A 24,537-nucleotide genomic window follows, 5' to 3' on the forward strand; every position below is an offset into this window, starting at 1 on the left:
CAATGCTGTATGATGCTAGTTATCAGATCACACATCATTTTATGGTGTAAATATTTGTAGAAGTTAAAATGCTCTCTCTAGTTGTATTGAATATATTTTGCACATATTTGGAGTGTTCCACAAAGAAGCCCAATCACTTTTAACCTGTTTGACCTCTAATACGTTTATTAAGAAAATCATCAAGAAGTTAATTATGTGCAACTTATTAGGCACACTTGATTACTCTGTGAATAAAACAAATCAAATATAGTCATTAACATTCCATCTGATGTACTTTCAGTTATCTAAGAAATGCAGGACCCAAGTCAAACTTGAAATTTTAACTATCTTTTTCGTGTTACTCTCTCTGGACCTCACCACATCGTCTGCTTTCTCTAATACATTAGCTGCTCAGTTACTCCACCAAAATTTTAGTTTGAGAGAGTAGAATCAGACTATCTGCTGACAAAAGATAGTTAAATTCCCTGTCCCTAGAGCACATATGTATCCAAATAAGGTTATATAACATTGCCTGGTTATAGTCTTGATAGTAATTCCTTTGTCCAAAAAAAAGTATTTTTTAAGCATCTATAGGGTGCCAGGCACTATCGGAGGCAGTCAGGATCCTCTAGTGAGAAAAAAAAAAAAAAAAAAAAAAAAAGGGAAATTCTTATCTTCATGGAGTTTCTATTCCAGTGGGGAAGATAAGCAATACATGAAATAAATAAACATCTATAATGTTAGATGGTGGCAAGCATTAAGGGAAAAGAAAAGAAATCAGTACAGTGTAAGGATGGGGAGTACCAGGGTACCGTGAGGAGAGGGTGTGGTGCTGAGTGGTCAGCAGGGCGTCCGTGAGGTAATATTTGAGGAGAGGCTGAAAGGAGATGAGGGGGTCAGCCCCTTGAGAGTGTAGGGAAGAAAATGCCATCCTGGGGAAAGAGTCAGTGCAAGGTCCCTAAGACGGAAGAGCAGCTGGCATGTTGGAGAAGCAAGAAAGGGCTACAGATGAGGTCAGTGGTAGTAGCTCCTTCCCTGTGTTTTTATTTTTAAAGTTTTTGTTGATTAAAAAAATGCAACTTTTTAAAAATTTAATTTTATTTTTTCAGTGTTCAAGATTCATTGTTTATGCACCACACCCAGTGCTCCATGCAATACATGGCCTCCTTAATAACCCACTACCAGACCATCCCAATCTCCCACCCCTCCCCCTCCAAAACCCTCAGTTTGTTTCTCAGAGTCCACAGTCTCTCATGGTTTGTCTCCCGCTCCGATTTTCCCCAACTCACCTCTCCTCTCCTTCACCCAATGTCCTCTGTGTTATGTAACTTTTTAAAAAATAATCTTCTACTCAATATATATGCCACCACATTAAAATGGCAACTTAAAGGGTGCCTGGGTGGCTCAGTCGGTTAGGCGTCTGCTTTTTGCTCAGGTCATGATCCCAGGGTTCTGGGATCAATTCCCACACTGGGCTCCCTGCTCAGTGGGGGTGTCTGCTTCTCCCTCTATCTCTGCCCCCTTCTTATGGTCTCATGCTCTCTTTCTCTCTCTCTCAAATAAATAATAAAATCTTTTGTAAAAATGGCAACTTAAAAATCCCCAGATGTTAGACTTAGAAATGAAGCAGGCACAGGAACAAGCATAGTCCCAAAATCAGGAACAAAAGTAACAGGAAAAGCTTCCTTGGAGAGCTTACAGCCCAGGCATCTGCCAAGCACTCTGAATGCACTGGGCAATTGAACGCTCACAGACTAACTCAGTGGAGTTTGTGGAGTTTGAGGAGCAATTTGGTAACCTCTCTGAGCCCTGTTCTCATCACAGAAGATGATAGTAGCGGCTACCTTGTTTTTATGATTTGGTGTTCAATGGCATCACATGGTCCCTGACAGTAAGAACGGAAGAAAATGTTGGTCGTGATCCTTGTTACTAGTTTATAATTATGGCAGCAGCCATTAATTTAACTAGGAAATCATTGTTTTTCTCAGAGTTGTGACAGCATAGCTAACTTACAAAGTTGTTGATGAACATTAACCAATTTGCAAAATGTAGGTATTCATCCATCCATTCATTCAGCAAAATGTTACTGGGTCTGGTGTTGCCTTAGTCATTGGTGACAGAAAAATAAATACCTCTGATCTCATATTTATAAGTCTGGGGAAGAAATAGGCCTAAGTGTGGGGCTCTGTGGGAGATCATGGACGGGTGTCTAACCGGGTCGTGGGAGGGCCAGACGAGACTCATAGGCAAGTAGATGCTATAGGTAGAGGGAGGCAGTGAGGAATATGAAAGAGCCACCTCACGGGGAGTTAGAACAGAGTCCAGATCCGAGACAAAAAGGCCAACTCTTCTGTTTGGAGCCTGAAAATATAAGCAGGGGTCAGGTTGTGATGAGGCACACTGGCCTGACGACTTCGGGCTGTATCTAAGTGATTGGGCGACTGGGAAGGATTTGAAGCAAGGCGTGACATGATCACATGTGCATTTTAGAATGCTTCCTGCGACTGCAGTGTGGAAGTTCAGAGAGGGCCACAAGTGGAGGCAGGGCGACCAGGCATGGACATAACTACTGCTTAGTAAGAGGAGAAACAGATCTCATTATGAATCTGTTATTTAGGGAATAGCTCTGTTTCTTGATTTGTTGCCCAACATTGTTATTTGGGGGACTGGGGGCAGAGGATCAATAATCATCATAGAGATGAATATAAAGGAATATGAAGTCAACTCATGTCATTTTCAAACAACTTCCTGGGAGGACTGATTTATACCCGTCTCTGGGATGTCACATCTATCAAGCTTGAAATCACTGCCGTTTTTCAACTCAGGAGGCATTAGGTGAAAAGCAAAAATTTAAACCTGCAGTATTTCATAATTCTTCCTCACCATTTCTCAGTCAAACATCATTCCCTGAAAACCTGGAGGTATACCATGCCTGCTTCAGCACGAATGATCTACCAGGCCGTGTAACCAAAATGTTAGCACAGATCAATAACCAACCGAGAGGACGTGAAAGAAAGGAAAACTCAGGCTGGTTTCAGGAAATTAACGATACCAGCAGAAAAAACATTCCGTGATGATGGTTCAAACGGAATCTTGGTGGTTTTCACAGACCACAGTTCTACATCTATAACTTTTGCAGTAATGCAGCTAAAATCCCTTCATTTCACCTAAATCACCCAGGCAATTACAGTTATAATTTATTTTTGCTCAGATTCCTTCAAAGCTGTGCCTCAAAGCACTTTTTAGACAAAATTACCCTTTGTCCCACCTTCTTCGATTTGTTCTAGAATGACTTTCCCCTCTCATTTTCTTTATGATGATATTGGGCTAGTGAATTAAATTATACAAAAAATATGAATCCATCCTTATAAAGCTTGCAAATAATTCAGTGTGAAAAGACCCCAGTCAATTAAAAAAAACCAAACCCTTTTAACCATTTCCCTTTCTTCATTCCATTCTAGTTCTTTCCTCCTGCCACCTGCCTTTGTGAAGAAACGCTATGAGACTGGGTACTTATGCAAACATTTTTCTTTGCACTCAAGTACATTTATTTAATTACTTATTTTTAATAGTTTAATTTATTTATTTACTTTTTAAAATTACTTATTTATTTAATTACTTATTTATTTTTGAACCTAAACATATAAGGCAATACAGAACAGTGATTACAAGGCAAGTGGGGAGGCAGAGTCCTTACACATTAATGGTGTTGTGTCCTTGGAAACTCACTGAGCCTCAGTTTCCTCGTACAAAATTCAGATGATAACATTACATACCCCACCCAAGTTGTTAGGAAGGGTAACTATTTTGATAAATTTAAAGCACTTGGAACAATACCTAATAGTAAACACTCAATGAATGCTATTTTTATAAGTAAGTTTTTAAAATGCCTTGATATTTTCATATGTACTTATTATTCCGTGACTTACTTTCTCAGAAGTATGTCTTGGGGGGCATTTGGGTGGCACAGTCTGTTCAGCATCCAACTCTTGGTTTCGTCTGCAGTCGTGATCTTGGGATCGTGGGATCGAGCCCCACATTGGGCTCTGTGCTCAGCAGGGAGTCTGCTTGGGTTTCTCTTTCCCTCTCCCTCTGCCCCTCCCTGTCCTCCCCCAATGCTGATTCTCACACTGTCTCTCTCTCTAATGACTAAATGAATATTTTTTAAGAAGTATGTCTTGGATATCTTCCCTTGTCAGTATATGCTTATATTTTTTAAAGAAGGTTTTGTTTATTTATTTGACAGAGAGAGAAGGAGAACAAGCAGGGGGAGGAGCCAGCAGAGGGAGAGGGAGAAGTAGGCTCCTCACTGAGTAAGGAGCCTGAAGTGGGACTCGATCCTAGGACCCTGGGATCGTGACCTGAGCCGAAGGCAGATGCTTAACCAACTGAGCCACCCAGGTGCCCCTTATGCTTACATTTTTAAACTCCTCTGTAGTATTCTGTGGAGTGTGAGTACCACAGTTAATCTAAGCATTCCCCCAGAGATGGACATTTAGCTTGTTACCCAACTGGATTTCTGTTTTTTGGTTGTTTTTGTTTGTTTGTTTGTTTTCGTTATTGTGAACATGGCTTTAATGAAAATCTTCATGTTTACCAGTGACTGTTTTTCTGGCGTGGATACTGACATGGGCTAAGGTTAGGGAGATATGGGCATACTTTATTTTAATGGACACTGCCAAATTGACCTCCAATTTATACTTCTACATTGTATGAGAACATAAATTTCACCAAGTCTTTGGCAATACATTATCAATTTTTTAAAATAAATGGATAATTTTTGTCCCATTCTGGATTTATTCTGTATCTCCCTAAGTAATAAAGTCGAGCATTTTTTTACTTGAACACTTTACAAGAGGGCGCTAGTCATTCTAAATGCTGGCAGAAATGAAAGAGGCATGTACAATTCAAAAAAGAACTCCATTGTGATTTTGGGGTATGAATGAGGGGGAGAGTCTTAGGAGGTAAAGTTGAAGAGGTCAGCTGGGAGTACAGAGGGAAGGTCCTTGTAGGTCACTGTAGGGTGTTTGGACAAGAAAATGACCTAATAGAGAAGTGCTATCTGGAATGGACTTTAAATGACGGGTGGGGATTTACTACCACAGGAGGATGAAGGAAAGACATTCTAGGCTGAGGGAATAAGACTGAAAGATTACGGAAACATGAAAATACATGGTAAAAACAGAATATGAGTTGACCATATATTGGAAATGAATATAAGGAAGCAGGGTTGGGCCCACCTATTTGAGGGAAGTAGTTTGCATGTTATACGAAGTTATGGGAAAATACTCATCAGGTAGAGGAAACTGCCTTTCTTGGGTGCATTCCGTGGGCCAGGTTTAGTATGTGGTACTTTACATGGGTAGTTCATTAATCCTTAAGTGACACCGCTAAAGGAAATGTTACACCATTTTGGAGGCATAGGAACTGAAGCTCAGGGAAATGATATAATTTGCCCTAAATCATATAGCCGGTAATCTTTGGGTCAAAGCTTTGAAGCCAGCTCTCCCCAGATAGGTTAAGCAGATGCTGGGTGCGTACTGCGCCCTGTGCTGGATACTAGGGAGAAACGATTGATGAGGCCCTGTCCCTGGTCTCTAGGACAGTGTCTACCAGAGCTGTGTGTATTCTGGTCCTCATCAGAGTAAGCAACAGCATGGAAAGACCAAGGGACTCAGACAAGAATTTGTAGAACAGTTTTGATGATAAGAGAGAAGATAGAGGATATTTTAAAATCCAGGCAAGATATCATAAGAAATAAGAGGGAGGAGAGATGAGATGATAAATGGGGAATGAGTGTCAATCAGTTTGATGGTTAATTGGTTGAGGGGAGCATGCAAGAGATGTCCCCAGAGTGTCTAGTATGGGTGGCTGCATGGCCAGTGACAGCAAGAACCAGAGAGGAAGGGTGAAAAGAATCTTTAGAGGTTAGAGCCAGTTAAAGCATTGGAAATAAGTTTTATTTTGTGGACCTACCTGAAAAATCTTAGTGTAAGTCACTGGTGACAAATCCAAGAATATTCTGTGGATGTGCTTTTAATTGGAAAAGACATTTATATGCAGAGCCAGAGAGATATTGGACAGTAAACCCAAAATAGCCTTCAAATGTTTGCTTCTCCTGCAAGAAGGCATCTGTAATGTTAAGTCTCCACAATTAAATTAAATGTTATAGCTATTATTAATATTTATTATTCATGATACACAGCAACGTAAATGTCCCTGCTGCTTTTTACACCTCACAAAAAAAAGCAAAACACCACATTTGACAGCTCTGGACTCAAAGCTGCCTAGATTTTTTATGTTTCTCCCAAATGCTTTAAATGAATTGCCTGGGCGTCTAGGATTCTAAAACTGGTTAAATTATTATTTAACTATGTATCATTTGAGGGGTTTGATTGAATAATTTCAGGAACCTATTATTTTCTCTGACACCCCTTAGAAAACGGTGGTCTCTGTGAGATCACTAGAGTTAAGACACTGAAACAGGGGAAGGGAATCAAAACCAAACACACTATTCTGGTTGACAGAATTCCAGTTGTTACTCCAGGGAGAGAAGACAGGGTGATGTGTACCGTGCTTAGTTGAATAAGATTCCCCTATGTCTCCTAGAGATGAAGCCTTTTTTATAAGCTGCAACATCTTTCATACAACCTTGCAGTATTAGCCTTATCCCTATCACAGCAACAGCCCACCCATCCTAAAATTCAGTGGGGACTGTTTGAAGAGTGGGCTTTGGTGTTTGACCTGAGGGATCTCAGCCAGCGTCAAGGTACGCAACACTACCTCATCAACATTTAAAAGACCTCCACTGAATCTGGTACTCCTTCTAAACTAGTTTGACAAGTCAAAGCCAGCCTCCTCCGGGCTGGGGATTCTGCAGTAGCAGCGGATCCTACTCAGTCTGCTTTTCGGGTCTTGGGCAAAATTGCAAAGTGAGCAATAATGACCCAGGCGCCAGAAAACCTACTCTTTCCAACTTTTCTCTTAAGTGAGATCTCTTCTTCCTTTCCCCTTCCTCATGCTGCCTTTGGTATTCAGCGGACCTGTCCTTTGATAAAACTGCTTCCCCTCATGTCCACTGAAAATTCATACTCCACAAGGACTGCTGATTTTTTAAAAAACCAAAGATTTACCAAAGAAAGAGGATGTACTGGGCATTACTATGTATTTTTTGGTAACATCTTCCTGCATCTTAATGAGTGACAACTGTCGCGGGTTGCCAGGGACTGAGGCATTTCCTGGGACATGAGTGCTCTAACCAGAGACTGCCTCTATCTAGGAGTTGAGGCTCGGAGAGGAAGGGCATTTTCTAAGGATCACACTCTTCATGAGTGATTTGTCTACTCTTAACATGCCTCGATCTTCTTGACTCCAGTCCCTGGGCTTTCAGCCCTGTCACACAGGCTATATACTAGGGTCAGTCAATACCATGAGTTGCTGAAGAGTCACTAAATTTGAGAGGCTGAGATATATTTGTGTGTTTCAGTGGAGTATAATAGTGGGGAGTATGGAGAAGGCAGTTTTGGGAAGGGTATGTGGGATGGTGGTTATCACACCTCCACACCCCTTCCCGGTTAAAACCACACCCGGAAGCAGACGTTGAGAACCAGCATTTTCTGCATGACTGTTTCTAGACGTCGGCAAGAGTCTGCAGCTCAGGGCTTTGGTGTCACAGAGTCTGTGGCTTGGGAGAGCGTGGATGGACACAGCAGGCATGTTAGCAGCACAAATCAGGTCAACCATGACTAGGAAGGGTTCACTGTAACCTTGACTTCTTGCTGAAACTCACTCCTCAGAAATGAACAGACCAGTTGGAAGATCTCATTTTCTAGGAATATTTTCCCATGCAGCTGGCTTCTGTTTCTGATCTCTAGTGCTCACATTTGTACTGAAGATGGTGATGTGTGTGTGTGTCTGTGTGTGTGTATATGTGTGTATATTTACTGTGTGTATGTGCATGTGTGTGTACGTATATTTATTGAATGTGTGTGTATTGTGTATTGTGTGTGTGTGTGTGAGTGTGTGTGTGTGTGTGTGTGTGTAATCTTCAACTGAACAAGCATCAGGAATTTTTTCCCTTCCTTTGGAGCCAGAACATCATGAGTTGAGCAGTTACTACAAAGCATTACAACTGAAGTGTCGTAGCTGCATTTGTTTTCCATTTTAGCCTCCAGATCTGAAAGGTGGGCTGAGATCACCCAAATGCTAGACTGGTGTATTCTGGTGCTGATTTTTCTTCTAAAGCTTTTGCCCCCTCTAGGTTTTTTGCCCCCTGGGCCAGCTGGCAATGCTCTGCATTCTCTGCTGTCATGGTTCAGAAATTTTTTATTTATAACTACTCCCACAGGATGAAAATACGTGTAATTATAGACACGCTTTTCTCCTGTCAACCTCTCCACTCTTTTGTAGTGTTGGGTCAGTTGATGATTTTCCCCTCTCCTGTTCGCTCACATAATGTGTACTACTATCAGGCAAATCTCTTGCCCACTGTTCCTCTCCTTAACGAAGTGGGACACAGTGGAGGGACTGAGAGAGATAGTTTTCCATGAATAAATAATGACTATTTGTAATTAACATATCGATTGCATGTATGGAAATGGTGCTTCTAAATTACTTGACAGTGATTAGAAGCAGTTGATTTACCTAAATAGTTGTAAACGTCCTTCCAGCAAACTCCACCCACTGTTAATTTATTTAACAGACTTGGCCCCTAGATAATATAAAGGAAACGTCTACTTACTCCAGAATTAGATTTTGTTGTTGCTATTGTCCTTAAGCACCTGAAGCCCTACAATAAGATTATCGCAAGGAGCTAGCATTTCTTGGAACTTCTTTAAATGTCACACTCTTTTCCGGGGGCTTTGTGTACATTAAGTTCAATGTCCATAATGATCCTTAGGAGTGGATAATCTATACCAACTTTACAGATGAAGACCTTGAAGCTTGGAGGTACTAACCAACTTGTCTGAGCTCATAGAGCTGATAAGGGAAGAAGTTCAAATTCAAACCAAAGCAGTACTGACTCCTTAGCTTAATAGAAAAAGTGTTATATACATGCATACATACATATATGTATATACATGTATCTATAGGTATATGTATATATGTGAGTATTTGTATATGTGTGGCTCATGTCACACACACGTTATATGTATGTGCCATGTGTCATGTCATACGTATATATGAGACATGTGTTGTGTGTGTATATATGTATATGAGTCGGGGGGGAGGGTGAGAGGGAGGGGAGAAGGGAAAAAGAAGTTTTTTTCATTGACTCTTAATTGAACACACAATGCACACAATAGATGCTGGGTATAGAGATAAGTAAGACTCATCTTGCCCTTGGACAGTCTGGTGACAGCAGAATGATTGTAAACTGATAAATTACAGTGCACTGAAATAGATATTAGCATTTAGGCAGGCGAAGAGTACTATGGGAGAATATTAGCATATTTTTTCCAAGGGATAAATGTGATACTTTTTATACACTTGTCACTTTTCTTCAGCAAAAGAGAATACATTTAGAACAGGAAATTAACATATTTGAGGGAAGGAATGGATCAAAAAGTCATAAAAAAGTTTTTTCTGAATATGTCCTGCAGCTAGTGCAGAGATATTCCATTCTTAATTAAATACCCAATTAATATGTGTAAGGTATTCTCAGTGACCAAAAATGATGATTCTAGAGCTACGCCACGGCAAAATTACAAGATTTTCTAACCTACTCAGCTCTCTTTCCCAGAATAACATAGCAGAGAAATTGACTATTTACTATTTGGGTTAATTATAGTCTAGAGTACTGTGCCCAAACACTGATCTACGTGTCCGTGCCTGGTTGGCTGGCTGTATGAGTTTTATAAAGTCACATATTCCTAGGTCATGTTGCTGAGGATATGGTAAGTTTGAGATAGAGCCAGGCCTCTAATGTTTTTGAAAAATGCTTCAGTTGATTCCTATGGACATCCAGATTTAAGAACTACTGGTCTTTAAAAAAAACACAAATAAGGAAGAACCCCCCATATGATATTTACTTTCTCTTTAATATCTTGTTTAATGCTATGAATTTGGTAAATAAGAGTCTAATCTCTGGAAACAGATAGATCTCAGTTCATTTTAATCTGATCCACATACTATCTGGAGGCCTAGGATAAATTTCTTAAGCGTTCCATTCCCATTTTTATAGAGTTATGAGGATTAGATATAATGCACAGAAAGTAGCTAGCAGTGCTTTGCACTTAGTAAGTGCTCAATAAATGTCAGAGTACATACACACACACACACACACACACACACACACTTATTTTTATATATAGACATATGTACTCTTAAAATAATAAAATGACTTAATGGACTAAAAGAAAAACTATCCTAAGAACAAAATGATCAGTCTCTGGAAACTTTGTGGAAAAGGAGTAGGTCTGTCTTTGACTATACTGGAGCATTTCCAACGTGAGAACCATAACCCACAGGGAGCCCTTCACGTAGCCTCATGCTGCTCCTTCACTAGACAATTCATGCACTTTAGAGCTAGGAATTGACCAATCTCACCCTTGTCATTATTTCCTATTCTTTCACATCACTCCAAAAAACCGATTTCTGTACAAAAGGTACAGATTTCCAGATATAAATAAGTCAGAAGGGTAGAGTGTACAGCATGGCAACTGTAGTTAATAATTCTGTATTGCATCTGTATTGTAGTTAATAATTCTGTATTAATAAAAATTGAAAGTTGTTAACAAAGTAGATCTTAAGAGTTCTCATCACAAGAAAAGCATTTTGTAACTATAATTGTGATGGATGTTAACAAGACAAAAGATTAGATACAAGGAGATAACTAAGATTGTTTCTAAGGGTCTTTACAGCTGTAATGTTCTGAGTTTCTGAGCTACCTGATTCCTATGATCCAATGTTCTTCATATATTTTACTCCCTGAATCATTTGGCCCTTAATGCAAAGGAATGACTGATGTCATGGTAGGAGCCCATACATAACCCTGTCTCCAGATATGCCTAGAACAGAGAGGTAGAGTGAATACTTGGTTATTTAAGCAACTTTTCTATCAGCAAACTCTGTCAGGATTATGTTCAAGTAGTACCCACAGAGTGAGACCTGCATAAGGACCTGGGCATGGACCATCTGACAGCTAATTACGCACAAATAGCAAGCTTCTTCCCCAGGACGGGCATCTCTCCTATCTGAGGGCCAGCCAGGGTCAAAATTTAACAACGAGTTTCCCTATTGCAGTGGGGAAGAAACACAAGTCATGAGCAAATTAGTGTCTGCATTGTGATCCAAAGTTCTCTTTTATTAGACAGAATTCTTAATCAACCAGGAAATTGAGCATACCATGAACTAGCAACCATTTTGCTATCTCCCAACCTGTGGAAATAGCAAAGCTATTGAAAGAGCAGAAGCCAGCCATGTTGTTAAGTTGGTTCATTTGCCAGCCACTGATTTATTAAACTTTCATCAAATTAACTAACTTCAAAGCTTCCTAGAGCTTACTGCTGCATGAGATTGCTGGTGAAACCAGTATGCAACTGGTTTTTACTGAGCTATTTTCCCCCGGCTTCCTGAATGAAATACCTTCTCTTATATAGTAACATTATAGGATTATGGTTTTATATCAATTTAATGTTTTATTAGCTTGTATTTATGTATTTGGAAGTGACAACAAATGATTAAGATTCTCCAATACTGATTTCTATGTATATTTTTAAAAGATTTAGCAGGAGAAACATGTATTTTCAGGATAGAAATGTCCATTCTTCCTAGTGTCTTTTAATTCATTTCGGTAAATGATTATGGCCAAAGTATGTGTAACTGTGGGGCAGATAATATCTCTCTGTAGGGCCTTTTCTTTTTCAGGACCATATTCTTCTTAGTCTAAATGTTTCTTAGGTACCTACTATTCCCCCATGCCTTCTCTACCACCCCTCGCCTTCTAAATAACATCTTTCACCAGATGTCTTTACTAAATGAATCCTTGCTTATGAGTTCCTAAAATTGCAGTAGGTACACCAAAACTCTTCAAGCAAGAGAATAAAATCTAATCATATAGAATTTCCAATTTTAACTGCAAGAGGGGATTTTGCTTTAAAATGGGAAGCCCCTCGAGGTTTCTTCAAAGTATAGAAGGGCCACACTCCCCCATCTGTGACGAGCTGGTGCTGCAGGGTCTCAGTGACCACTCCAACTGAGCGAGGTGTCACAAAGGACAATTTCTGGGTCAGGATGGCTTTTATACATAGAGATTTGACAGAAACAGTTCAATTGTCAACAAATGAATGATACCATTTCAAAGCATGTTTTATATACTTAGCTCAAAATAAGGCATACTTTCATTAAAAGTGAGAATTAGGAGAAGCCAAAAGTAGGGATAGGTGATAAACTTTCAGGGCTCAAGGAATACCTATTAACAAGTGTTTGCACATCAACACATATACCCTCACTGAGCAGATAGTTTGGTGGCTTTTTATGCATGGATAAGACCTCCATGGGAAGGTGATCTGCTTTTTCATTCTTAGCTTAAAAAAAAAAAAGAGGAAGGATGGAAGCAAGGAAGGAGAGAGAGAGGAAGAAAGGAAGAAAAGAGAGGGAAGGAGGAAGGAAGGAAGGAAGGAAAGAAAAGAAAGCAAGCAAGCAAAGAAGAGAAAACAGCCTTATTCTTCTAATAAGTTGAGCTAAGGGACTAAAAGCACTCAAGAGATAAATTATAGGTTAAAGAGGCAAGCATCTGCACTGAAAAGCATCCGCAAAGTAGGCAAAGGCCAGTGGAAGAAGCCATCCAGATCAGTCATTGAGACAAGAGTTGAGACATTTTTCTGAAAATAATTAAAAAATAAGGTTGAAGAGGGTTTGAAATAGTACATTCTACAAACATACTTCTATTTCTTCGAATCTCTGAGTTACCTCTTAGTTTCTCTTGTACCCTTCAATTATAAACTTTAGACTCTTTGAACCAAGCATTTTTGGAAGCAGAAGTACGACACTCTGCCCAGATCCCATCAGAAGGTTCTGTGCCCTGGTGAAGAAAGCAAGGCGGAAGGTGGAGTCAGACCAGGAGACCTGGTATCGCTGGTGAGCTGAAGGACAGCCTCAGTCATCATCTAAACCAGAGAGAGAGCATCAGGGCAAACATTCCAAATTCAAAGACCATGGAGTCCGCTTTTTAATAAATCGCTAACTGTGTGGGGGAGAACAGAAGTTGGGCTGGGAGAGGGTAACTTTGAGGGTTCAGTGGGACTGAGTATGGCACACCAGCCATATTTCTCTCAGTTCTCTGTCCCTGTGGTGAGAGCTTGATAGTCCCATGTATCAGCACCACAGCCCTCCCGTGGCAACTCTAAATTGCAGGCATAATGCCTGCACGGGGATAATGGGCCTCTAAAGGTCTGGCCTAGAATTTCCAACCCTATTAAATGAAAGCAAACAGAACAAAAGCCAAAAAGGGAGTTGGAGATTAATCATCTGGCCTAGAAAACGGGTGAACCAATGAAATTGAACCAATTTCAATGTTATCGAAATATATGAACACACTCATTTTAATATTAAAAAAGAAATTAGAGAAAGGCGTGAACAATCAAATCGCCCAGATTTCCTTTTGAAGATTTTTCACATCTTAACCATTCATCTTGGGGCAAATTGGAAAGAAATTCTGAACACACTGAAAACAGGGATGATATTGTATAAAGTGGTCAGAGTTTTTTCCCCTATCCTTTAATGTTCTTCCCAAGAACTTAGTAGAATAGAACTCATAGAATAAATGCTAAATAAGCATCTGTTGAGGGACCAAGTCCATGATTGAATGAATAATTAAGGGAATGAATTGATCAACGAACAAGCCTATTTTCCTAGGCTTTAGCCACAGGCAAAAACTCACTCCGCTCAACTACTGTTTATAAACCCCTGCTCTCTACTGACCCCAGACTTGGGGAAGGGCTGGTTCTGTAAACTGTCTCCAGGGCTCATCATGGTCATTTCTTAAATCCTTAGTGTCTGCTTCGTACGTGTGATGAAACAGCGTTCTTACACGCCAAGATGGCTGCCTCATTGCTAAATTCAAAGCAGTTTCTTTTTCTCAATCTACATCCACCTTGATGAAGCAAGTGATAAAATTGGAACACGGTCTCTTGTCTCCAAATCTGTATAATGTGGCAATCACGAGTCTCCACAGATACAACTGAAGTGTGCTTGAAATGCAACTCACTTTATTTTTTTGTAGCTCGATATAATACCATTTTTAGACCCCTTTCTGCTTGGGTTATAAAATGTGATCTCAACCAACCTGGGGTGGCCTTCCCGGCCACTTCAGTCCACCCTTAGGTATTCTGACACTCTCTCAGCCTATCTCCTCATACAGACATTTTTTTTTTTTCTGGGAGCTTTATCCAGGAAGCAAGTCAAAAAGACCTGGGCACTTTGATCCTATAAAATGTGAGTTAGGTTATCTGCCCTGAGGATCAGATGACAGGGAAGATTATCTCCTTTTCTTGGGGCCCTGTAATGTCTGATTACAGCTTTCTTCTGTTTTGCCTCTCCCTAATCCCAACCTGGAGAATCTTTAGAAGGTTTGGGAATAGAAACCTCTTTGTACCTATTTGTAGTAAAAACATAGTTTCCCAACTATTATCTATACCATGATGTCTACAAGACTTGGAACTCAAAAGCCAAGAAGTGATTTATTTTTTGCTTTCTGCTGCATCATTCCTACCTTATAGGTTTGTGTGCATATCTGATTATATCCTTAGTAAGTTTTTCTGAAAATAAACTATTCTTTATAAAGGGCTTATTTGATGCATAACAATAATGCTCTCTGGAAAAATCGTGTCAGTTTGTGTTAAGTTACTAGCCTTGTATGACAGTCCCATTTCCCTCGGTCCTTGCAAATACACCCTATTTTAAAAAATACATATTCACCATTTTAAAATTATAATTATAAATGAAGTATTTTGTTTTCATCTGTACTTCTTTCATTGCAAGGGAGCTTAAACATCCTTTCATAGGGTGTTTTTTTGTTTTGTTTTGTTTTATTTTAATTATTTGTCCCTGAGTTCATGAGCCCATCTTGCTTAGGACTTTATAGACTCTTCAGAGTCCTTCATGGTAAGAATATGAACAAACTGTTATATACTAAGAATATTTTTTCTTGTTTGTTATTTGGCCTTTTTATTGTATATGAGATCTAGAAATGTACAATTTGTAAATCTGATTTTGTGATTTTTTTCCCCCTTGGCATTTTTACCTAAGCATTCTTTCTCCATTGCCAGATGAACGTTTCAGCTCTGCTTCATTTTAGTTGTTTTATGGTTTTATTTTTCCATGTAAATTTTTATTTATTTGACAGAGAGAGACCAAGCAGGCAGAGAGGCAGGCAGAGAGAGAGAGAGAGAGAGGAGGAAGCAGGCTCCCTGCCAAGCAGACTTCGATCCCAGGACCCTGAGATCATGACCTGAGCCGAAGGCAGAGGCTTAACCCACTGAGCCACCCAGGCGCCCCTTTTCCATGTAAATTTTTAATTGGTTATGTTCAGCATAGTCTAGGAGATAGGCTCTACATTATTTTCTATCATTTAATGATTTGTTTCAGCATTATTATTTAGCTGTCCTTTGCCCCTTTGGTCTAAATCCCACATTTATCGTCTAACAAAGTTTTACGCATGATGGATCAGCTTCTAGACTCTGTGTTCTGTCTGTCCCTACAACAATAAGACACTGCTTTAATCGTGATAGATTCCCAATCACATCAGTCTCTGATAGCGAAAGTTCCTCTTCGTATTATTTTTTTCTTAAATTCTTTCAGAATTTCCTTGGCCAGTGCATTTCCTCTTCCAGCTGAATCCCACGCTCAACGTTAGCGAGGTCTCTTAGGTTTTGGTGGCTTCTCACCCTCCAAACCTGAACCCCCATTCAATCCGTCCTGTACCCTAGTGCGCCCTAACCTGCCTCTCCTTCGACCACAAACGCAGTAAATAACAACAGTCCTGGCAGCGCGTCCCATCCGCCGTGCCTTCTTGACCTGTCAAACCGGGATTTGAATGAGACCCTAATGGCAGATGGGTCTCGCAGGGAGAAGAGGGCGCGAGCTCTCCCCTTTCAGCGCTGCCCCTGTCTTTTCAGAGCGTGGAAGGGGAGCACCACGAGAAAGCGGTGGAGCTGCTCAAGGCTGCTAAAGACAGCGTCAAGCTGGTGGTCCGCTACACCCCCAAAGTCCTGGAAGAAATGGAGGCGCGCTTCGAGAAGCTCCGCACGGCCCGGCGCCGGCAGCAGCAGCAGCTGCTCATTCAGCAGCAGCAACAGCAGCAGCAGCAGCAAACACAGCAGAACCACATGTCCTAGGTGAGAAGCGCCTTCTTCACGCACAAGCGAGGTCCCTGACGCAGGCGAGTTTGTTGAGGGTTTTGAATACGTATTGTTACTGAGACCGCTGGGACAGAAGCAGTAGATTTAACAACCCCCACCCCCGCGCCCCCCGAATCACTCAAGCAAATAAAAACAATGAAGACCTCAGAAAATGTGAACAAGATAGTTGCTGACTTTCCATATGCCGTTCAGCCGTGTTGTGCAAATGTAAGATATTTTGGAAAATAATATACTTGGGAGGGCCAGGTAGAGACTCTCTAGGATGCCTCTATACACATGAGGGAAATGCAGCCTCTGTGCAACCCAGGTCCTTGGGCACAGAGCTCAATGACAAGAATGCGGGCTGGGTTCCAGCCCCCCACTCACCCTCTTGGCCAGTTGCCTTTGCACAGTGTACAGACTTACTAACCATATAGTGCGGATCCTGGGAAGATCCCTTTAGAATACTGATACAAATTCCTGGAAAACTACTCCATGGTGAAGAATGATGGGGAGACCTGCCAGTGTGGGTGCTCGGAGAGACCCAAAATTCTCTGTGGGTGCTCACTGAAAATGTGATGCTCTTGCCTTTTTCTAAATACCACTGTGACAAAAATTTTTATTCAGGTCTTACGATATGCTTTTAAGAACATTAAGGGGAAAAAATGTAAAGAGTAAGAATCCCGGTCTTTGAAGTGCTTCCTATGTGCTAGGCTTTTCTCCCATGTTATTCCTTATCCTCAAAAAAATCCTTCCAGGTAAGTATCTCTAAAACCCCATTTTTTAGATGAATGATACGAAGTTGCAGTGGCTTTGGGGAGCCCTCACAACCACACTTTCAAGGAGTGTAGAATTATTTTCCTTTTTGCTATTGCAGGCCATTCCATCTGCCAACATCAGATAGTCTGGAGTTCTATAAATTGTCCTTGCTTTCCTTTGGAAGGATAGTTAATAGCATAAAACACCTCTCCACTATGATGTCTGCAAATGTGATTTTGAAGGGAGGTCCAGATGTTCTTGGGAAAATGGCAGTAGGCATTTTATCAGACTACTATTGGAACAACCAGAAACATTGGATATGACATGTGACTTTCAATGGTTTGTGACTCACACAAAAAGGAGAAGCTACATGGGGAAGTATAAAGACTACAGGATTTGTCCTCAGACATGGCTGAGAATTCAGCAGTCTAACTTTCTTTCATAGCTTGTAGGTTTTATGGTATATATCCCATAGTTTGGTGACTTCAACTAAAAATCACCTTCCATTCACTCTAATTTTTTTTAAAGAGTTTATTTGTCAAAGGCGGGGGGGGGGGATGGGGACAGAGCACAAGCAGGGGGAGCAGTGGGCAGAGGGAGAAGCAGGCTCCCTGCTGAGCAAGGAGGCCGATATGGACTCCATACCAGGACCCTGTGACCTTGACCTGAGCCAAAGGCAGCTGCTTAACCAACTGAGCCATCCAGGCGCCCCACCTAACGTTCACTCTAAAAACTACATTTATTCAGCCACAAGTATCTATTTGGTACTGCCCTGGGCTTGACACTGTCCAATGGGCTGTAGAAACAGCCTGAGCAAAGCAAAGTCCTTGCATCATGATGCTTACCTTCTGGTTGGAGGAGATAGTTAATATCCAGGTAAATGAAAATAGCCTATGGGGACCAGTACTTCAGAGAGTTCAAGTAGAGTGCTTTGACAGACACTGGCTAGATGACAACCTTCTATTAGGTGATCGGGGGAGACGTCTCAAAGGAGAGAACTTTTATTCTGAGGTTGAATGCTGAGGAGAGGCCAGAAATGAGCCCAAGAAGGAAAGGAGCTAGCCAGTGCCTGGCTCTAAGAGAGACATGAGCTATTTGATGTTTGAGGAATAGAAAGAAAGCTGGGGTAGTTAGTTAGGAAATAATGAGTAAGGACAGAGAGGTAGATTGGGGCCGGGTCACAGAAAGCTTTTTAAATCACGGAGGGAAGTTAGATTTTATTGCGGTGGAAGCCACTAAATGTTTCAGGCAAAGGAGTGACATGATCTGATTTATGTATTTAAAAAGATCACTCGTGCTGTTCTGAGGAAAATGGATTATTGCAAGGTAAGAGCGAGAGCAGCGACTAATTAGAAAGCTGTTACAGAGCAGTCCAGGCAACAGATGCAGTGGTTGGACCAGGATGATAGGGTTGGGATAGGGGGATAAGGATGCATGTGGACAAGACAGTTTGCCCACGTCGTTCTCCTCTCTAACCCATTGCATATACAAAGGTACTTCACCTCGCCCGGTACTGTCAGATCCCTTCAAAGGTCTTTTTTTCCTAATATCCATCCACAATTCTTTAGTCAAACGTGGAACTCTTTCCACTAACTCATTTTTTTTTTTCTTCCCTCCTCTGTAATGCGGACTTACACCGTTTTCCTAATTGATTTGCCACACTGGCCCACAGTGAAATTATTCTAAAGTGTTTTAAAAGAAATATGTTGCCGTTCAGACTTCTGAGGTCTTACTAAAAGCTTCCACTGTTCTATCCATTCAATCATCTTTGGAAGGATACAGCTTGGCCATGACTGTGGGCTGGGCCGTGCACCCCATTTCATTTCTCTGCTCCATCAGTCTTCATTAAATCACTTCAGAATTTCCTATTGTCGCGTTGCCAAAGACTAACATTTTTAATAAAAGACATTTACAAACTCTTTTTCTCCTGTAGAGGATATGGGAAAGTTCTATTTAAATGAACGTGAAATTTACATTTATGCCTGCCAAGATAGCCCTTGGTATGCACACGCTCATGGCCTCTTGAGGTGAAATGGTAGTGGCCACTTTAAGTAGGAGCAAAGTGGTACCGAGTCGTGTCACCCATGGATTTTATGGTGAATTCAGTCAAAGAGACCTGCATTAGCTCTTGTTCAACTCTTAATTAATTAAATTTTTAAGGATTAAATGGGATTTGTTACACTTACTAACTCATACTATGGTTGCTTTGGGGAAGAAATTTGAAGCTAATTTGACTAATTTACTTTGAACCGATCTCTGATTTTTTTTTTTTTAAGTTTGACAAGTCATGCAAAGACCAAATAAAGCAACATACTTGTCAGATAGTCTTATTGTTTATCACGTGAAATATAATTTCTATTCTCTAAATTAGGAATTTTTAAAAATCGAAAATGGTGTAATTTATTAAGTAATGGTAAGTAGTGCATACAAATGGAAAACAGGTTGAATGCAAGTGGTATGTGGAGACTATCTCTGTTGCCCACTTATAATTTCAAACTCCCCTGAAATAAAACTCACTTGTCTTTCCCCCTAACTTCCATGTTTCATAATCAGGAGTAGATTACATTTTCTAGAAGGTAATAGAGATGATCACTATACAACTGAATTGTAGAAACCTAAACAGAGAAGAGGAATAAAGCTATTTTTATGCTACCCCCACTTTCTTGGCAAAGAGCAGTACATTTACTCAGCTTTAAGCACCTCATTTTTTAAAGCATCATTTTATAGACATCTCTGTTTCACTCAGATTCACAAAGAGTAAAAGGAGGAAGGAAGAGGAATCCTTCTTGAGTTGTCAACATTCTGAGGAAGTCAAGACTCAAAGATTGTCGAATTTCTCTGGCCTCCTGTTGCTGGGTAGACAGTGGAGAATTCCCTGCATTCGAAACCAGGCTGGATCTTAATAGATTTACAAATAGCTGGAGCTTACCAGTGGCCTCACCACCTGTCAGGCCCCCACTCTCCTTCCCTTGTCCGCTACCGACCGTCTCACTTCCCACGACCAGGGCCCCAGCCGCCGTCCTGCTGGTCCGATCCAGGGACCCACTGCAGAATGGAGGAAACCAGCCTCAAAGGATGACTCTGATAAAATCGAATCCAAGGAACCCAGAGTTCACCAAGCAGAAAACCAGAATAATAGCAATAATCATCGTAATGCCAAGTAACATTTATTAAGCAATCAGGGTGTGCCAAAAGCCTCTTCTAATTGCCTCATCCATGTTCAAGTACTTTATCTTCACAACAGTCTTAGGAGTAGGAGGTACTATTTTGAATCATTTTAAAGGGAGAAACTGAGGCATATAGGATTTTTAAAAAATCTATACCACAGTTCACAGCTTGTAAGTGATAGGGCCATGATTCGAACCCAGAAACATGGGCTTCAAAGCGTCTTTCTCTCCATCACCATGCTACACTTCTGCTTTCTTCAATGGCACCTGCCCTTACATTCCCCCATCCCTCCTCACAGGACGTGGTCACACGAGCTTTCCGGGGATTCCTTCTTACACTACTTAGAGTCATCCAATTCACCCTTCCCATTTACCCCGTACTTCAGAGTACCCCCATCACGTCAGCTGTCTTCATTTCTTAACTGCTGCCTTAAAAAAATTACCACAAATTTGGTGGCGTAAAGGAACACAAATTTATTATCCCGTAATTCTTTAGGACTGAAGTCGAGCACAGTCTTTCTGGGCTTTAGGAGGCTCCAAGGAGAAAATTCATTTTCTTGCCTTTCCTAGCTTCTAGACGCTCTCCCAATCCCTTGCCTCGTGGTCCTTTCTCCATCTTCACAACCAGCAAGGGTGGTTGAGTCCTCACTGCTTTGCTCTGACATCTGCTTTCACATCACTTCCCCTCCCTTGGCTCCTCCTTCTCTCTCCACCATCCACTTTTAATTATGTTAATTACAGATCCTACCTGGACAATCCAGGATCCTCTCCCTGTTTTAACATCAGCTGTTTAGCAACCTTAATTCCATCTACAACTTTAATCTCCCTTTAACGTGGTATCTAACATTGACAGGTTCCAGGGATTAGGACATGGATAGATTTAGGGTCCATTAATCTGCTACCACAACGGCTCATTTAAAAGTTAGCAAAGTGGGCATCTGGGGGGCTCCGTCGTTAAGTGTCTGCCTTCGGCTCAGGTCATGATCTTAGGGTCCTGGGATCCAGCCCCACATCTGGCTCCCTGCTCCGCGGGAAGCCTACTTCTCCCTCTCCCACTCCCCCTGCTTGTGGTCCCTTTCTTGTGGTCTCTCTCTCAAATAAATAAATAAAATCTTAAAAAAAATAAAAAAATAAAAGTTAGCAAAGCAATCAGAGTGATAAAATTTACATTAATATGGGAAAAAAGGCTTTTATTTAAACAAGTAAAAAAATCAGTGATCCTTTGAATTACAAATCAAAGCAATGAGAGAAATAATGAGAACATTTGGTGCAGATGGTTCTTCCCAGTGGGTATTTCAGTGACCCACATTTTGGATGCCTGGTGATCTCTTAGCTGAGGGCATATCTCTCAGGCCTCCTCCCTCCCTACTCTCTGGAAAGGTGAAAAGACCCAAGACTGTTACTAAAGACTGTCACCAAGACCCAAAAGACCCAAGACTGTTACTAAAGACTGTTACCCAAGACTGTCACCTGTTCTGAGTCCCGTTCCCTTGGGACATGTACTATATAATAAATTAATTTGTTAAAAATTCAGTTTCTAGATCTCTGTCCCTTGCCTGCCCCGGGGACCTATAGGAAGTTATTCAACAGAAGATTCAGCGAAATGGTCTGTTATGGAGATTAAGAAAAAAATATGTAGAACTTTTAACAAAATATGTGGCAATTAGTGAGCACTCAATTAGAGTAGGTGTCCTATATAGTAGGGGTCCTGAAGAAGCACAATGGCCGTGTGCAGGGCTTTGAAGCCCCACCCAAGGGCTTCCAGGCACACCAGCTGAAGGCAGGCCAGTGCTGGGGGGCGGGGAGGGGGCTTGATGCAAAGTAGGCAGATTACAAGGCCCGCCACGATTTGTAAAAATCCGTTTTGTGTAGCATGCTTGACATTCATGGGCATAAAAATATCTGCAGCTTTAGAAACAGAGATCGGAAAGCACTGTTGTCTGTGAAATGATCCCATAGTGGGGGAAGAGTACTGGCCTGGGGAGAGTGTTCACACGAGGCTGCTTCTCGGGGTCCAAGCATGTGGGCGGCTGCCCACTGCGTTCAACTTGGTGTCAGGCTGACCTTGTGCGAGAAGAAATGGGTCTGAGAATCTGCTTCAGAGCAGGGAGGTTGGTGGTGCCCCAACCAGAGCACTACTAATCGCCCTAAGAATCACACTGTAAAGGTTAGCTAGCTTTTGCCTTCGTGAAGAAAAAAGAGAGGCATCCGGAACTGGGAAGCAGAAATGTTGTGCTTTTGAAATGTTTCCCGACTGGTGTTCTGTATTTCATTTTAGGGAACAACTGTGTCTTTTCCATCCTCATTTGATAATGACTTCCTTTGCGAACATCAAGCAACTTTTTTTTTTTTTTCATATGTGGAAGATTGTGCCTGAGCGACAGATCCTAAAATAATTCTTGCTGTTCTCGCATAGCACACGCTCTTTTGATATTTTTAGCATATTGTCGTTGACAAATGAATACTAATCACTGGCTTCCCTTCCCTCTTTCCCCCTCTTTCAGGTCCTTAAAGAGAAGCTACCTGATTGAAGATCTGATAGTCACAAATTCGAAACCGGGCTTCCGAATCCCAGCACATAGTAAAAGGAAGAGACCACATTGATAATTATACCTGTCAAGAAGCTGTGAACACGTGGTGTATGAATTCTTTACCAAGGCGACTCGACACCGTCTTTGGGGCTGAATCCCACTGCTCACGCACTCTTTACACACACAGACCTTCCATTCGCTGCAGTGGGAATTCTCAGTGTGTAAAGGGAGAGGCTTTCCAGTCTGCAGACTGAAGTAGTACAAGAAGAATCAAGTCCATGACTTTCAGATAAATCACCAGGCCAAGACAAAGTGAATCTTTGGTCTATAGCTTTTCCAGAGATGAACGAAACCCTCATTAGGCTATATTTCAAACTGTATCAGTTCAAGGTTGTTATCACTTACAAGAAACCTACGCAGGGTACCCATACCCTGACCTTGTCCACATCCATATTGCTGAATTGTCCGAAATAGAATTCCAGTTAATTGCAAATTTAGCATTTATCCATCCCCCTCTTCAAAATGGCAAGTTGTGCTATTGATACTCTCTTCAGGTTCTAGAAGCAACTGGCTTTTTATTTTCTGTCTGCATGAATTTAATTATGCATTAATGGAGTGCAACAATTTTTGCCCAACTTTTGGTTTGCTAGAGGCAAGGGAAGAGAACTCTCATAGGGTATTTTTTTTTTAATTTAAGTATTGCTTTTATCTATGATTATTAATTCTAACAGAATATAATGTATATTTATTCCACACAATATATATTATCAGAGTGTATTTGCTACAAACTGAGGTCTTCTCTTACCAAATGTTACACATCTGGTAAGAGAACACTAGCAACAGACCTAGCTTTTGGTTAAGTTTTATATTTTTTGATTGATAAACTCTGGAGAAATCTAAACTCTTTCTACCTACACCGATACGTCGTTATAGAAATTTGTTTAATATTTTAAAGTTGAGAGCTTTACAAAGCTCAATTATGATATGTGTTCATATATATATATATATATATATATATATATATACACACACAAATACATATGTCACACAATATTTAGATCAGTTTCCCCAAAGATAAACTGGACATTTTTGGCAATCTAAGACCAAAAGTATTACTCCTTTTAAAATTATGCAGCTGTAAACCAGGATATAATATTGTAAATGAAAAGAAGCTGTTCCTTCTAGAGGGAAAAAATGCCTCGTTCATTACACATATTCATGTAGGAAAATAGACAAGGAGATACCATCTTTCAGGAAGTATCGGTTGCTGGAAAATGATCTGTTAGGAGCCCCCTATACAGATCATCCCTTTTGACTTATGATAAATCTAAGCACATAAATTGACTTTACTCAATGGAATGAATAGGAAGCAATAATCATTTAGGCACTTAAATAACTTAGGCACAAAAATGTACCGGAAAAAAGAATAAATGTTTCAGCTGAAACATCCTAGAAAGAGCGTTGAAACTGAGACAAATATTTGGATGTTCCCTTTTCTCAAATGCAGAAATTGATTCCCCAACATAGAGTTTACATTTCAGATAGTCCCCCAAATTAGAAATCCATGAAGCTCTGTTCAAGAGCTATTGCTTGAAAACAAGATAAAACCAGTCAGAATAAAATAAAACCACACATTTTCTCTTGTCCTGCCAAGTGGTAGTATTGTCAATACCAAGTTCTGCCTGTTCTTCACAACACATCACCCAGCAGAGAGCAAAGAGCGAGGAAACTAGGAGCTACACCAATTTCAACAGCCTTCTT

The 24,537-nt window shown here is 40.8% G+C and overlaps 1 protein-coding gene across 3 annotated transcripts in view; it reads left to right on the plus strand.

The window, feature by feature from the left end:
- Window positions 1–23,787, plus strand: part of LIN7A (lin-7 homolog A, crumbs cell polarity complex component) — a 120,139-nt gene extending 96,352 nt beyond the window's left edge. For 2 of the 3 annotated variants that reach the window (XM_032854688.1, XM_032854690.1), the window contains exons 5-6: window positions 16,098–16,316; window positions 22,750–22,859. In XM_032854688.1, coding sequence (XP_032710579.1) covers window positions 16,098–16,316 — 219 coding nt within the window. In that variant the 3' untranslated portion in view covers window positions 22,750–22,859. Of the gene's footprint in view, window positions 1–16,097; window positions 16,317–22,749 lie in introns of all 3 variants that reach the window. The other variant, XM_032854689.1, reaches the window with a different exon arrangement.
- Window positions 23,788–24,537: the final 750 nt, after the last annotated feature.

Source organism: Lontra canadensis, unplaced genomic scaffold (assembly GCF_010015895.1).
Source record: "Lontra canadensis isolate GAN:19392208 unplaced genomic scaffold, GSC_riverotter_1.0 scaffold9, whole genome shotgun sequence".
In the NCBI taxonomy this organism is placed as follows: Eukaryota; Metazoa; Chordata; class Mammalia; order Carnivora; family Mustelidae; genus Lontra; species Lontra canadensis.